The 17,925-nt window shown below is 31.5% G+C and overlaps 1 protein-coding gene across 1 annotated transcript in view; it reads right to left on the reverse strand.

Moving 5' to 3' along the window:
- The window catches only part of LOC111636971 (methylosome protein 50-like), a 45,019-nt gene extending 27,755 nt beyond the window's left edge, over window positions 1-17,264 (reverse strand). The window contains exons 1-3 of the mRNA XM_023382359.1: window positions 17,115-17,264; window positions 11,569-11,754; window positions 2,171-2,312 (exon numbers count right to left, since the gene is read on the reverse strand). Coding sequence (XP_023238127.1) covers window positions 2,171-2,312; window positions 11,569-11,754; window positions 17,115-17,175 — 389 coding nt within the window. The 5' untranslated portion in view covers window positions 17,176-17,264. The remainder of the gene's footprint in view (window positions 1-2,170; window positions 2,313-11,568; window positions 11,755-17,114) is intronic.
- Window positions 17,265-17,925: the final 661 nt, after the last annotated feature.

Raw genomic sequence — 17,925 nt, forward strand, 5'->3', positions numbered from 1 at the left:
AAAAAACTGATTTAAAAGTAAGCACATTAGAAGCATGTATTTCCATCAAATACAACTTTCAAATGAACTGTATGGAATTTTATGACTTTAAAGCATGAGACGGCACTATAAAAAAAAATTAATTCTACTGAAAAGTATCAAAATTAATGTTATTTAAATTTTTACAATGTGTGTATGTGTAATAATTCAGATTGTTTAAAATTTTAATGTATGCATTGTTGTATGCTACTATTTTCGTAATAAATGTTATAAACTTATGAATTTTATAAGGTATTTTTTGACTTTCTTCGATATGTCCTTTATTTTCTCCCAAAAAATATGGTCATTGTATATATAGACTACACAAAAACACACAGTTGGTTGCTACATATTCTACACATGTACAAAATACATCCATCACTCATTGCATTCTTCCAAAACACTATGCAGCACTGGAGAACAACACTGCATCTCAAGGTTAGTAACAATTCCATACAAACAAACCAAATATTCATTAGGCAAGGAATTTTTCAAGGAGATTCGTTGAATTCTCTCTGGTTCTGCTTATCCCTGAACTCATTATCTAACATATTAAACAACACATAATATGGTTACAATATCAAACATGAAAAACCAACACAGTTTACATTGTCTCATCTCATGTACCGTGCATGGATGACATAAAACTTTATGCATCCACACAAAAACAACTTCATCAACTCCTACAAATCACACATTCATATACCAAGGACATACAAATGGAGTTTGGCCTAGACAAATGCAAAACACTTCACATAGAAAAAGGAATCCTGAAGAAAGATGATTTTGCACTTGGAAATGGGGACATTATTGAATCCATGGAAGAGGGCAAGTTCTACAAGTATTTAGGATTCCAACAAGCTAAACTAACAGAACATACACAAATAAAGCAAAGATTAATTAAAGAATGCCAAGGTAGGTTAAATGCTATTCTCAGAACATAGTTAAATGCAAAGCATGCGTCATCCCAGTATTCACTTATTCTTTTGGAGTTATACAATGAACACAGATCTCGAGCAACTCCAAAGGAAAACAAGAACAACATTTACTAAGCATAAACATCATCCTAAATCTGTCATAAAAAGATTAACCCTTCCATGTACAGATGGTGGATGTGGCCTGATTGACATAGTTAACCTTCACTACAAACAAATACAGACACTGTGAGAGTTTTTCTGCAAAAAACAAGAAATATCACAGTTACTTAAAGCAGTAACTCTAGCAGACTCAAATAACACACCATTAAACTTGCACTCACACCATTAAGCAATTGTGAATTCAAAAGGCACTCCATGGCAGTCATCCCTATGACCTGTTCCAGGATTTTGTTGACAAAACTGTGTCAAACAGTTGGCTAGCTCAAGAATGTCTCTTTGGGGAGATGGAAGGGCTTATGATTGCCATACAGGGTCAGGTCACTCAAAGATACAACACTCACAAATGACATATGCAAAAATGTCACATCATGCCAGAAACCATACATGTTTGCAAGCTCCTGGCATAGACAATTATTTACATAGAAATAATCAAGTAGCAAATATAATATACCAATTGCTTGCAAACAAACACAAATTATTAGACATCCACAAACTATACTACGAATCCACAGACAGTATTGAAAAACAACATGCACAAAATGTACTATGACAAAGTGATAATCAGATAAAACAATTTATCACAAAAGACAAGACATCACACTCATTGATAAACACAATAAAATCACATTCATTATAGACATATCCATTTCCATTCCAAACACTCACAATATACAAAACATGCTTTACACAGAACTTGCCCAGGAAAGAAGGCAACTATGGAGGATAGCTAGGATGCTTATTGTACCTATTGTTCTCTCCTATATAAGTGTCATACCACATGCATTACACAAAATATTTAAATTTATATAAATACTATTATACTATCTTGCATTTTATTTTAGGTATTAAATTCTCAAAAATACATTTTTTTAACCTGCATTGAATATATTTAAAGTTTTCACACTAAAATAAAGAAATATCAGAAATAAATTTATTAAAAAATATGAAAATAAATGTAAAATGAAATTTATCATAAATTTTTTAATAATATTTTTATTTGAATCTAAACCCAAATATTTTAAATAATTTTCTTAATCAGAAAAAATTATACTTACCATCCATCAAAACTGGAACTTATGCAGAACAAGTCATTAGAAGACACACTTATAGAACTAATAACATGATCATGCTCACATGAATAAAACTCATTACTGAGAATGACTGGATCAGATTTCAAACTAATTAATTCTACAGAACCTACAAAATTAAATTTAGTTAATAACAAATTATTCATGCAAAGTACTTAAATATAATATAACAATAAACAGTATGATAAGAAACAAACCAAACAATTGAACATAAAATTAACAATGTAAGCAAGCATTTACTGTATTTAAGGAAAAAAATCAAATGACATAACATACTAAAAACAATGTTTTAACTGTTTATAGAAAGATGCAAATTTTTCTTGTTAATAAAACACTAATAAATTAATTTCTAAATAAGAAAACATATCTAAACAGTGCTCTAAAATAAAAAAAAGGCAACACGCAAAAAACAACTCAATGCATTTGCCATTAATCTTAAAAAAACCAACAATTGGGTGAATAATATATACAAAAGAATTTAGTATAATTGAAACTGTTGAATTTTGATAATTGGAGTATTTAAGTGATATTAGAAAGTGAATGCAGTATTGATTTCAATCTACATACTTTCAATTTATATAATTCATTAATAATTCACTTTTAGATATAAAACATTTCCCACAGAAAATAGTTCAAAATAAGGAGATCTTGTAGCTACTCTACTAGGCTTCTCTCTTTTACAAATGAGTTAGTCATTCAATTACTCATTGAATGATACATTAAAAAAATGGCATAACATTCTGTTAAAAATAGTGGGAAACTGAATAAGCAGTAATTCATTAAGATATAATTTCAATATACTTTTAAATAATTCAAGATATAAATAATTGGGAGATATTTCAGCAACATCTTCAAAGAAATATAAGACTAAAAACTTTTTCCTAATAAATGGCACACAATCCATAAATGGAAATTCTTTTCAGAGGGTATGTTCACAAAGTCAAGCAAGTTAAATGAGAATGACATCATCATTATTCTCACTTTTGTTAAACATTCTGACCAATTAGCTTACAATAAAATGGCTGTTTCTAAAATTGAACTTATGAATGCTGCTAATGTCATTTTACCTGAAATCTATACTATGTATCCAAACTTGTATATTATATAGATGTTGAAATTCCCCCCACGGGGGAGAGAGACAAAATTAAAGCTTACCGTGAAGAACTCAGCTTCTATTATACTATTTTAGATGCGGTTTTTTGTGTTTTTGATTCCGTTTTAATAAGGTATGTCAAGAGAATGTACACTAAGAAGGGATTTTTTGAAATTCCCTCCGTGGGGAGTGTTATACATCTATAATAGATACATTTTGAGCTACAGCAACACATAGCTGGGTACAGCTAGTATTTTATAATACACATCTCAAAGCCTGATGAGTTAACCTAATAATCCAACAATTGCCTAAATATTCGGGCTATTATAAGGCTATAATCAAAAAATTTATCCAAATAAATTTGGTACTAGAGGTAAGCATTAGGCACCATCTCTTATCTAAATTAATAATTATAATTTTAATAATTTAATTAATAAATAATTTAGAACCTTCTGGAAGAAAATAACTGACTTGGGGCAGGGCTTGAACCCGCAGCCTTTGCTGAAAGGTTATATCGAAATTTAAATACTTCTGGAAGCAAAGGCTGACTTGGAGTCCAGATGGCGCAATTAGTAGCGTACCACATGGCAAGCAGAGGCTGTGGGTTCAAGCCCTGCCCCGGGTCAGTTATTTTCTTCCAGAAGGTTCTAAATTATTTATTAAATTATTAAAATTATAGTTATTAATTTAGATAAGAGATAGCACCTAATGTTTACCTCTAGTACCAAATTTGTGTGTATAAATTATTTGATTATAGCCATATTATAGTCCAAATGTTTAGGCGATCGTTGAATTATGAAATATTTTTTTTACAAGTTAGATTAATTCAGACAAGACAGTTATTTGTATCATTTCACCTTTTAATCTACAGTTAAAACACTCAAGTAGATTTAGAAACATTAATATTGCTAGGCACCATTTTCTTCACAAAATAAACTAACTCTCTCCTTTATGAATTTTGATACAGTTTTGTTTGAAACACCACCAACATCAAGTATACACATTAAGCAAAATTTGTACTTTATGACCAACTCATTAGTAGCACACTTAATTCATTCAACTTTATGAATGTACTCAGAATTGATGATGAGGCTTGTCTAAAATGCATAAAAAATTTCAGCCAACTAACGAATCTTTCATAAATCTGGATTTTCAATTTATCAATCTCACATTATCACCTGAAAAAATTTGTTTTTTATTCTATCAAAAGATCTATTGGTAAAATTCAATGTTTGTTATGAAATATCTGAAGATGGTAATAATTATGTAAAATGTTATTTTAAAATGACAAGTTTAAGATAATTAAATGTAAACAATATACAGGGTGTCCACCATGAACCTGACACATTTGTTTTGACTGCCATATCAAAGTGTAAGGCAGTAATCAGATGTTGTGCTTTCTATTAGGCAGAGAAACTGTGAAAGTTGTATAGGTAATTTTGAAAACCCACCAAAGTGACTGTAGGTGGTGTGGCAGCAGTCAAACGCAAAATGGCTTCTCCACAAGAGTGGGCGCAAGCTGTGTGGTGGGACGCTGAGACAAATTCTGTGATTCTAGTGCAACAGAACTTTTGTCATGTGTTTGGTAAGGTGCCACCCTTGAGGAACACACTCAAGTTATGAAAACAACACTTCTTGATGAAGGGAACCATGTTAAAATCACACGGCGATGGCAATCTGGGCATAGTTTCCCGGTTGTTGGATTGGACTTAGACTTTTTCTTTTGGGGATTTGTCAAAGACAAGGTTTACATCAGTGTCAAAATTTGTGACCTTCAACATTTTTGCGTGCACATTCATGATGCTGTTGCTGCCGTCATGCCCGATATGCTTGAAAGAACCTGGCAGGAAAAGGAGTATAGACTCAATGTTCTATGTCAACAAAAGGAGCTCATATAGAGGTTCACTGATTTTTTTAATAAAACTTTTTGAGTTTTTCATCATAAAATGTGCATTACTTTACATTCTTCCTGAGCAGTAATTTTTTACAACAGTTTCAAATGTGTTAGGTTCATGGTGGACACCCTGTCAGTTATTAGCATATTTGTTAGACTAGTTCTTAGTTAAGCTGTACTTTGTATACATCTAAAAATGTTTGAATTAATTTTGATATGATAGACAGTTAGATAATATCATGATAAATGAGATAAAAAAACCTTCCACCCCCTCCTGAGGTCAATATTTCATATGATAACCAAAAAAGGGGCCATCAATATTACTTATAAGAGATGTCACACCATTTTTGCTCTCCTCAAAAATGCACAGGACCCACCCACCCCATAAGCTTCCAGGATTGTACTGTTTGCCTCTAAAAGAAAGTAGATTTGATAGAAAGCCCATGTAAATAGTCTCTACAAAAAGACCAGTAGTTAAAAGGTTGCAAGAGCATGCCTCTACAATCCTGTCAATATATGCTACAGACCGAGATATAGAAGACATTTACAAAAGACTAGCATCTAGTAACAATGCAACACACCGAATGGCTTAGATATTTAGAAGCTTTAGAAATTTTTAAAACAAATATAAACACCAAATGAATGAATCATAAGGAAGAGCTTTCTCTCTTGGCAACTTGGCAAGCCTTTTACATACTGGCTCTATAGTTCTTGTAAGAGCTCTTGCACATGCCTGTACTGACATTTGGCATTTTGTTCTATACTTTTCGTAATGTTAAGGCAGACGCTCCAAAGACTTCTATTTGTTCTAAATTCGTTTGTTTTTTTAACAAATGTTGGATGTTATTCGTTATTTAATGAACATTCAAATCTTTATGTTTGAAATTGTGTTTCATCAACAACACAGCAAGATTCACCTGAAGCAGTACTCCTGAGGAGCCTGAAAATGTTCATGCAATGTTTGTGTGTTATTGACACTAATCAAAAGGTTTATAGTACATTTATATAAAGATAAATACCTTCTCTTAAGATTTTTAAAATTATTGTTAAATTTTTGTCATTTACAGAACATAAATTAACAAAATATAGAGTATTCTCAAGAAAAGCATATTCCAATCATTCTATAATACAACCATAACATGTTAAGTAACAAAATTATATTAACAAGCTTTAAATTAAAAAACTATCACAAATTTATAAACAAATAAAGTAATGAGAAATTTCTACATTTTTTTCTTAAACAATTAAATTATTGTTTTCAGTATACTTACAGTCCACATTAATGAATTTAATCTACATTTCAATAGGAAAATTTAAATACACATCAAGAATAAAAAATTAACAGAAATATTTTAATGAAATTTTCAGATATAATAAATGTTTTACACTTTTCTTAAGCCTATAGGCTCATCTTCAGAAATGATTAAGAACAAGTTTAAATTACAGTAGATGCCCCTATAAAATGGGTTCATATAATACAGATTCATATATAACAGCAAAAAAATTGTGATCGTATTTCTATAAACATGCTAAAAGAGACTTGTATGATATGGTAAAACATCATCGCTGACTCGTGTCACGAAAGGATTGGTCGAATCTAGACCAATAGCAAATATTGCACAAACCGTTGAGTTTAAACAAGCAGCAGACCTACTAAAAACCATTTATTATTTAATGCCCATAAAAATTATATTTATATTAATGATGTCTCCAAAGTTCAGCAAATTTTTCGCAGAAAAATAGGGAAACATGCGCCTGCCGTTCGATGTGCCGCTCTGCGACGAAAACAAGCTTAAGCAATGGCGTCGTCAAACGATGCACACTCAGTAAGTAATCCTACAATTTTTTGTTTATAGCATAGTTTATATGGATTATTCCCAAAAAATTATACGTGTTTTGGAAATGTTGAGTCAAATTAATTTAGAATCGATTAATTTTATGGAAGAAAACCTTTCAAACAGCTGTAGTCCATAAACTGCATACATGCCGGGCTGTGATTGGCTCATGTATTTAAGGACTCATACAACATAAATTTCATAAAACATGGAATGTATCTACCGTGTTATAGGGGGGGGTCTACTGTACTGTTGACTTCAAATATCAAATGAACAGCTGAATGCCTTTCTCAGGCTATTAAAGTTAAAGAATTATTAAGTAATCTGGCAAGTGGTAGGTAGTAAGACCAGCAGTCCTTGTTAAATTTAATTTTAAAATATTTAGAAAAGTTTGTTCTGGAGTAAGACTCAAATTTGCAATTCTTGCTTATTTTTGCAGATGCATTGCAGGTTATGTTACCCAGATCTCTGTCTGATCTTCACTTTCAGACTAATTAATTAATTAACTAATTTAGATATAACCATATCACACCATCCGTGGATTGAGNCAATTTGCATATTCGAGTGGTTTATTATTACAGTTTGTGAACTTTTGTTATATCTTTATAAATTATAATTTATTGTTTGATTTAACAATTTTATTAAATTTGACAAATAAAAAATTGCATTATTCGGAGAAAACGCTATTTCCGACTGGCGTCCTCTTAACCCATAAGTGCCAAGAAAACAAATGTTTTCATTTGCCTTAAGCAACCATCTTCAGATTAAAAAGAAAAAACAGATTCAGAATGAAACATGAAATGGAATGTTATAATTTAAAATATAAAAAGAATAATGCCTGATTGGAAGTTGGCAATCACACGGTTGCATTGGGATGTAAAAAGTAATAATAAGTTTCAAACAATGCCCTCCAAGCTGGGAATAACATGCAATATTCTTTATAGCCGATAGCAATGTTGTTTATATATTTAAAATTAAATTCTATTTAATTTAAAATACAATAGCAATAACAACAATCCAGCAGTCTTAAAAACCATGCATCTCCAACCGTGCTACAAAAACTGTTTCTTTCTGGAACGGGTTAACAATAATCAAATTACCCTGCTTAATGCAGGATGTGTTCTTACACAACAAAGCGTTAAGTGAAACAGCATTAAACGATGTCATTTTAACATACAGTAAATAGGGAAAGAAGAATATGCGACCAAAAATAAACAAATTTTACTATAATTTTAAGTAATTTTTATATTAATTTGCATAATAATATATGTTAAGTAACACAAAAACATATGCACACAGAAATGTAAAGTTTATTTTTTGTGATGAAGGTCCTGACTTTTCTGAAATTCTTGTTTCTTGCGATAAAGTCATGTAGTTTCATTCGTCGCTTTTTTCTTTTCTTAAGCAAATGTTGGTAGCAGAAGATTGTATCCAAAACACCTCTTTTTGCTTTTGCACTCCTTTCAAAATCTGAATTATTTGCTACAATTTGACCAATGGTTTCAGTTATTGTTACCAAATTTTTACTAAAGAAATCTGTAGCAAGTTCTTTGGGTACTTCGTATTCAGAATCTTTATTTTCCAGTTCTACATGTTTTGCCAGTTCCTGAAGATCACCATTGGTAAGGCTCTCACCAGAAACCTGCAGTAACTCTTCAATATCCTGCTTGTCTACATCTCTGTCTTGTGTATCAATTAGGTTGACAATTTGGTCAACCTAATGATACAGTGATAGGCTCTTGTTGAGAATTCTTGGATACCTTCAGCCATAACTTCTTCCACACTCTGTTCATGCATTTATCAGTTAATTCTTGCCAAGCAAAGTCGATATTTCCTATGGCATCTGTGATGGCATATTTTTCCAAAATTGCACAAAACAAACACAGATTTAAGGGAAATTCAGTGCTACAACGAATTGCCACCTTTTGCTGATTGGTTCATGTTTGGGAATAATCATATTATATACGAATCAATGATATGCCATGTTAATTTGAATCAGTGTAAATTTTGAGCATTTTTTAGGCTTTGAGCAGACCACGTTTTATCGAATCAGCATTAAGTGGGGTCTTACTGTATATAGAAAATTTTATCATTAATTAAAGGAGAACTAAATTTTTTCATATTACTATGGAAGTTCTGAAACTGCCAATACTTATACTACATCAATACTTTCCTTCAATACAGCGTATTATTTGCGTACTCGATATTTTGAACTAATACAGGTATCGATACTTCTTGGGTATTGGATCTGGTATCATTACATTTTTCAGACAGGTAAGATCCAATCAAAATTGGATTTTTCAGCCTAATCCGAAACAAAACCAAATTTGGGTTTTAAAGTCAGTTTCAGCCAAAATCAAAACCAAATCTTACATTATTGTCAATTAACTCAAACTTATATAGTAAATATTAACGACCAAAAATCAATAAATTTATATAGTAAATATTATCAACCAAAAATCAATAAATTTATTATACCAAATTTCATTTTCAGAATCTATATACAGTATGCTTAAGAGTTCAGACTACTATTTATAAATAATTTGCCAATTATTTAAAAACTGGAGAAAACATTATAATTTTTAATAATATAAAAGTTATTTTTTAAATAAAATCTCCTAACAGCTAGGAAAGTTACACAACTCATTACTGGATTTTTTTTATTATGTCTTCTGCCACAAAGATGGCACTATAATGATTGCTGACTACTAATAAAAACTCTGACTTTTGTGTAAGTCATAAAATTATTAGCTTTGTTCACTGAGGAAGTGAAATGGTTTTTTCTCCCATGAACAATGGATTTTCATTATTGAACATTATTTCACTAATTGCTCTTATGCATGTGATGCAGATGGGTTTAATCAGAAATATCTGGATTCTGCAGTTTCTGCTAGAATTTTTTGGCAACTGTTTTATTTCTAAAGGACTGTGGCCTCCATGATCACCACATTTGTCAGCCCTAGAGTTTTTCTTCTGAGGGGTGTCTCAAAGGAACCATGAATAAAAATAATCCACACACAATATATAAACAAAAGAATATTATAATGGCAATTTCCAGTATCAGTTTTCAGGTGCTTCACAAGGGGGATCAAAAAATAATAAAAAGAGATTGTGTTTGTACTTGTGAATGAGGAGACAATTTCAAACATATGTTGTAATAACATGGTTTAATTTTACTTTTCTGAAAGACCAGATTATAAACTTTGTTTTTACTACTTTCTGTATTTTCTTATATTAACCTCACAAAATAAAATTGATCACTAACATACAGTGCATGTGTGCAATTTTTTGATCACCTTGTAGAATTACACACAAGACAATCGAATCTATCATTAAAAGGCTTATATTCCCAAGAATCCTATTGTTTATGCAACAAATCAGAAGAAGGAAAGATAACAGCATATGAAAAGGATGGATATGCAGTCACATGGTATCTACTTCAAATGTGCAAATGTCATATGCAAGCCTAAAGGTACCATGTGTTATAAATATCACTTACAAAACCAAAACTTCAGCTTGTAAGACAAAATGTTGGAAGAAAACGGTACTTATGGGTTAAGAGGACGCCAGTCAGAAATAGCAATCAAAGTCGCTATTTTGAATGAAAATATCAAAATAACAATAGACTANAAGTACAGAGCTCCCGTTGGGATTCGGCTTGCTCCCTTGTTTATTACATACAGTGCAAATCACCTCAGTGCAAGGTATTTACATTTATTCAAGTGTTGTGCAAATCATGGCTTCTAAAAACACAGAAAGGCGATTTCAATTGAAACAAAGCAAGAAATCATCAGAAGGAGTGAAAGTTGACAAAAACTTCCTTGTCAAATGGGGAGAAGTTCAATAGTTTACCAACACTCATTATCCAAACAGAGCTGAGGCCAACAGGATCAATGATCCCTACAATGACACCCTTGCCCGTCATTTCTGACATGTGTTGAAGAAGAGAGAAAAACAGACCACCTTGGACATGTTTTTCAAGAAGCCAGCTGCCAAAAAACAAAGGATGGAACAAGAGGAGTTGATCCTGAAAGCTCTGGTAGCCTCTCCTGAATCGGACTCTGATTAAAAACCAGTAAAAAGAGACCTGCTGCAATGTGTAAAAAGTCTGTGTTTGTATGAATGTGTGAAGAAAGTGTTCCTCCACCTCCTCCTCACAACATCTGACTAACCGGCATAATTAGTGACTGCTCCATTTTCATTCTTTCTTTTTTTTATGGTACAGTACGGTTATTTTATGCTGTGGAACAAACTATGTTTTAACATGTATTTCTATGGGAAAATGCATTTCGTGTAACGGACTTTTCACTTAACGGACGTGCACCTGGAACGGATTAAGTACGTTATACAAGGCACCACTGTAATTATCAGGCTATTAAGTAGCCTAATAAAAGAATCCACTGTTCATTTGATATTTGAAGTAACTATTGAGTTGATTGTATTTATTATTGTCAACTTTTCAAATTTTGTGATTGTTCATGTTTTATCTTATAGTTAATAAGAATTACTGAAGATGAACTTAATCTTAAAACTTATATCTTACCTGAATCTAATCCAATAATAATTTTATCTTTTCCTAATACTGCAGCATCAGAAATTCCAGCTTCAGTTTCAACACCGGCAAGACATTTCTCAATATCTGGTGCATCATTGGAATTTTTAAATAACCATAAAGAACCACCCCAATATCGTCCAGTTAAATTCGAAGATCCTAGTATTAGTTTTCCATCTAAAATAAAAAAAAAACTATTTTTAAAAAGTTTACAACACCAATTTTCATTTCATAAAAAATATGTTCCTAAAAAGTAATTCAATTAAATTCAATTATTTTTTTATTGATTTACAGTTATTCCTTCTATCTATTAGGTAACCAAAAAAGTTCTGTCGTTTTTTGTGAAACTACAAAGTTTAAAGAATGTTACACGCAATACACAATAGATGACACTAAAATTCCAGCAATATGTTAATCAAGATTTAATGCTGACTCACCTTATATAAAGAGAAGTGGAAAGGTTATCTCTTAATATTATAAAAATTGACTTGAAGATGAGTACTCCAAACTCTGTAATTCGTGCTTGTATGTTGTATGAGTTTAAACTTGGAACAAGTGCTGTGCAAATGGCTCAAAAAATATGCCAGGCTTTTGGACAAGGTTCTGTTAGCACTCACACCACCCAAAGATGGTTTACAAAATTTTCTTCCGGCAATGAGTCGCTTAAAGATGCGCCATGAGAATGATGTTGAATTACAGGCTGCAATCGAAGAATATTCTGCTCAAACTTGTCAGATGTTAGCACAAAGGTTCTCCGTAAGTGATGAAACTGTCCGTTTACATTTGCATTGTCTTGGGAAAGTTTACAAGCTCAGTAAATGGATACTTCATCAATTGGCACCTGCCAATATTGTGCATATGGTGGACTGCAAATGGAATTNAAAATCTCATAACAAATGGCATCACACATAATTCCTTTATTAATAATATAAAAGTTATTTTTTAAATAAAATCTCCTAACAGCTAGGAAAGTTACACAACTCATTACTGGTTTTTTTTTATTATGTCTTCTGCCACAAAGATGGCACTATAATGATTGCTGACTACTAATAAAAACTCTGACTTTTGTGTAAGTCATAAAATTATTAGCTTTGTTCACTGAGGAAGTGAAATGGTTTTTTCTCCCATGAACAATGGATTTTCATTATTGAACATTATTTCACTAATTGCTCTTATGCATGTGATGCAGATGGGTTTAATCAGAAATATCTGGATTCTGCAGTTTCTGCTAGAATTTTTTGGCAACTGTTTTATTTCTAAAGGACTGTGGCCTCCATGATCACCACATTTGTCAGCCCTAGAGTTTTTCTTCTGAGGGGTGTCTCAAAGGAACCATGAATAAAAATAATCCACACACAATATATAAACAAAAGAATATTATAATGGCAATTTCCAGTATCAGTTTTCAGGTGCTTCACAAGGGGGATCAAAAAATAATAAAAAGAGATTGTGTTTGTACTTGTGAATGAGGAGACAATTTCAAACATATGTTGTAATAACATGGTTTAATTTTACTTTTCTGAAAGACCAGATTATAAACTTTGTTTTTACTACTTTCTGTATTTTCTTATATTAACCTCACAAAATAAAATTGATCACTAACATACAGTGCATGTGTGCAATTTTTTGATCACCTTGTAGAATTACACACAAGACAATCGAATCTATCATTAAAAGGCTTATATTCCCAAGAATCCTATTGTTTATGCAACAAATCAGAAGAAGGAAAGATAACAGCATATGAAAAGGATGGCTATGCAGTCACATGGTATCTACTTCAAATGTGCAAATGTCATATGCAAGCCTAAAGGTACCATGTGTTATAAATATCACTTACAAAACCAAAACTTCAGCTTGTAAGACAAAATGTTGGAAGAAAACGGTACTTATGGGTTAAGAGGACGCCAGTCAGAAATAGCAATCAAAGTCGCAATTTTGAATGAAAATATCAAAATAACAATAGACTAGTAAATTTAAATCTAAAAAGAAGAAAATTTACTGATAAGGATGTAAAAATGAAAAAAAAATCAATTAGGATAATAGATATCGCCTATTTGCCATATACACTACAAAACAATTTGCATATTCGAGTGGTTTATTATTACAGTTTGTGAACTTTTGTTATATCTTTATAAATTATAATTTATTGTTTGATTTAACAATTTTATTAAATTTGACAAATAAAAAATTGCATTATTCGGAGAAAACGCTATTTCCGACTGGCGTCCTCTTAACCCATAAGTGCCAAGAAAACAAATGTTTTCATTTGCCTTAAGCAACCATCTTCAGATTAAAAAGAAAAAACAGATTCAGAATGAAACATGAAATGGAATGTTATAATTTAAAATATAAAAAGAATAATGCCTGATTGGAAGTTGGCAATCACACGGTTGCATTGGGATGTAAAAAGTAATAATAAGTTTCAAACAATGCCCTCCAAGCTGGGAATAACATGCAATATTCTTTATAGCCGATAGCAATGTTGTTTATATATTTAAAATTAAATTCTATTTAATTTAAAATACAATAGCAATAACAACAATCCAGCAGTCTTAAAAACCATGCATCTCCAACCGTGCTACAAAAACTGTTTCTTTCTGGAACGGGTTAACAATAATCAAATTACCCTGCTTAATGCAGGATGTGTTCTTACACAACAAAGCGTTAAGTGAAACAGCATTAAACGATGTCATTTTAACATACAGTAAATAGGGAAAGAAGAATATGCGACCAAAAATAAACAAATTTTACTATAATTTTAAGTAATTTTTATATTAATTTGCATAATAATATATGTTAAGTAACACAAAAACATATGCACACAGAAATGTAAAGTTTATTTTTTGTGATGAAGGTCCTGACTTTTCTGAAATTCTTGTTTCTTGCGATAAAGTCATGTAGTTTCATTCGTCGCTTTTTTCTTTTCTTAAGCAAATGTTGGTAGCAGAAGATTGTATCCAAAACACCTCTTTTTGCTTTTGCACTCCTTTCAAAATCTGAATTATTTGCTACAATTTGACCAATGGTTTCAGTTATTGTTACCAAATTTTTACTAAAGAAATCTGTAGCAAGTTCTTTGGGTACTTCGTATTCAGAATCTTTATTTTCCAGTTCTACATGTTTTGCCAGTTCCTGAAGATCACCATTGGTAAGGCTCTCACCAGAAACCTGCAGTAACTCTTCAATATCCTGCTTGTCTACATCTCTGTCTTGTGTATCAATTAGGTTGACAATTTGGTCAACCTAATGATACAGTGATAGGCTCTTGTTGAGAATTCTTGGATACCTTCAGCCATAACTTCTTCCACACTCTGTTCATGCATTTATCAGTTAATTCTTGCCAAGCAAAGTCGATATTTCCTATGGCATCTGTGATGGCATATTTTTCCAAAATTGCACAAAACAAACACAGATTTAAGGGAAATTCAGTGCTACAACGAATTGCCACCTTTTGCTGATTGGTTCATGTTTGGGAATAATCATATTATATACGAATCAATGATATGCCATGTTAATTTGAATCAGTGTAAATTTTGAGCATTTTTTAGGCTTTGAGCAGACCACGTTTTATCGAATCAGCATTAAGTGGGGTCTTACTGTATATAGAAAATTTTATCATTAATTAAAGGAGAACTAAATTTTTTCATATTACTATGGAAGTTCTGAAACTGCCAATACTTATACTACATCAATACTTTCCTTCAATACAGCGTATTATTTGCGTACTCGATATTTTGAACTAATACAGGTATCGATACTTCTTGGGTATTGGATCTGGTATCATTACATTTTTCAGACAGGTAAGATCCAATCAAAATTGGATTTTTCAGCCTAATCCGAAACAAAACCAAATTTGGGTTTTAAAGTCAGTTTCAGCCAAAATCAAAACCAAATCTTACATTATTGTCAATTAACTCAAACTTATATAGTAAATATTAACGACCAAAAATCAATAAATTTATATAGTAAATATTATCAACCAAAAATCAATAAATTTATTATACCAAATTTCATTTTCAGAATCTATATACAGTATGCTTAAGAGTTCAGACTACTATTTATAAATAATTTGCCAATTATTTAAAAACTGGAAAATATATTATAATCTCAAATCAACTGACACAGTAAAGATTTCTTCTTCCAATAGCGATACCAGCAATCTTTATCACGTCTTATCGAGACCATCATTCTCATTATCGTAAGAAACCTTTACTTATAGTTATATCTGTTCCATTTTAATACTTTTATTAATTAAACAATTTACAAACCAATACGGTATCAGTAACATTTAGTTTATATTAGAAATCAGTAGTTTTAATAATTTGTTAATAATAATTAACTAGAATAAAGCATGTTATGTTAAAATTAAAACGTTGTTTGTTAGTTTTATTAAATTATGAATGCTACACTTAGGTGATCTGCCTAGGGGATACCTTCTGGAAGGTCTTCATAATGGTAACCGGACCTTTTTTGGATGTTACAGATGTTGAGAAAACCCAGAAAACTCCAAGCAGCCAGCCCGTCCGGGTAAGGTGCAAACTCGTGACCAGACTCCCAGTGTTCGGGGAATGGAACCGCTCGGCCACCAGTGGGCAAACTTTCAATTACAAAAAATGTTTCGGCGACAGCCGGCAAGATTTCCAGTTTCAATACCTAATGCCAATACTGCCAGTAGCAATACTTTAAAGCCACTCATGATATTTGTATCAGTACTTTTGTGGTATCAGGACTCCCTAAACAATGTCAGTCGGTTTCAACATAATTAATAAATAAAAATTTTCTGTTTTTCTTTGTAAAACAAACAACACATAAAGAATAAAACAAAGTACAGTATAAAAAAATTATCATACATATTTTATACATTGTCACATTGATACTTTTGCAGTATTGGGACATCACATACCATACACACAACGGTTGCGTTCGGCAGAGTCAATGGTCGTAACCAAGCAAAGGCATTTCAATCAGTAGCCGTCAAGAGTGATGTCTGCTGAACAACAAGCGACGTATGCATCGGAACAAAAAGTGGCCATTGTCGGTGGGGTTTGAGTAGCAATAGGTAGCGTGAACGAAAGACACCACTAAATACGATGTCAAAGTACCAAATGCACACCACCATAAACAATGTTTGGCAGAAAAGCACTTGACGGCCTGGAACTGTCGAGTCCGCCAAAAATAGTTTTTGTAAAGCAGAATATGTACAGTACATCAGTTAAATCGTTTTCCTGAACCTTTAAACATATTTTGCCATTGGTGTATTTAATTTTTTCCTATAGTTTTACTATCTTTCCTTTATATCAAGAAAAACTACACTGGAAAGGTACTGTAGAGTACATACAATTAGCTTTATTTTTTTCCCATTAGAAAATATTACCTAAACTTTAAAAAAAACATTATTAATTTTTATAATTTCTAACACACCAAAATCCGTTAAAGCATTAATTTATCCGTTTCAATTTACGGTGACTATTTAAAAAAATCGAATAAATCTACGACAAAATAGCATGCACATGCTGCGACAATACAAAATTTCTCACCAGGAAAATGTTGAACGACATCCAAGTGATTATCGACAACTGCCGGAATCGTAGCCGTCATCTTATAATTCTAAAAAAATATTCGATAAGTTCAAACTCGTCTTTTAAAAAGATAATAAATACTGAGTAAAATGAATAATTCAAAATCGTGCTAACGCCAGACGATTTGTGGAAGCCGCCATAGAAATCTAATAAAATGTGATACGCAATTATAAAATATTATTTTTAAATTAATCTAATATAATAAAATTATATTACATTAATCTAATATAATTTAATATTTTATCACGTTAATATTTCTATTTACATTAATTTAAAATATATATATATATAACGGAATTATAATCCGTATCGCATTTTACGTTACCATAGTAAAATTTTGTGAACGTTTGCATATATAAAATTCCTGAATATATTTAGGTTTTCAAATTTAAATAATTAACAATTTGGACTTTTAAACGCTTCCAAATTTACAATAAATGTCGAGTTATTAGAGAAATAAATTTCGGTTTATTTCGTTATCGGGAAACCCCGCTAAGCCTGATCGAAGATGTCGTCTGGCACTGGTTTTGTTATCGTCTGTTTTCTCTTTACTTTCTTCTCTTGCGTATTGGTAAGTTAGGCATTTCTCGCTTATTATTATTCGTAACGTTAAAATACAATTTATAAATATTAAAACCCGTTAATTGAAGTGTCGACGTATCTAAGGTTTTTGACGTTATAAACTTCGATGAAATGGTGTTTTGTCTTTCGTCTAGATCGGTGATATCCTTCGTTCCATAAAGTTCACCCAACGCCCCCTAAGCCATTT

The sequence above is a fragment of the Centruroides sculpturatus genome, unplaced genomic scaffold, assembly GCF_000671375.1.
Source record: "Centruroides sculpturatus isolate CEXI.00-Female unplaced genomic scaffold, Cexi_2.0 scaffold610, whole genome shotgun sequence".
NCBI classification, from domain to species: Eukaryota; Metazoa; Arthropoda; class Arachnida; order Scorpiones; family Buthidae; genus Centruroides; species Centruroides sculpturatus.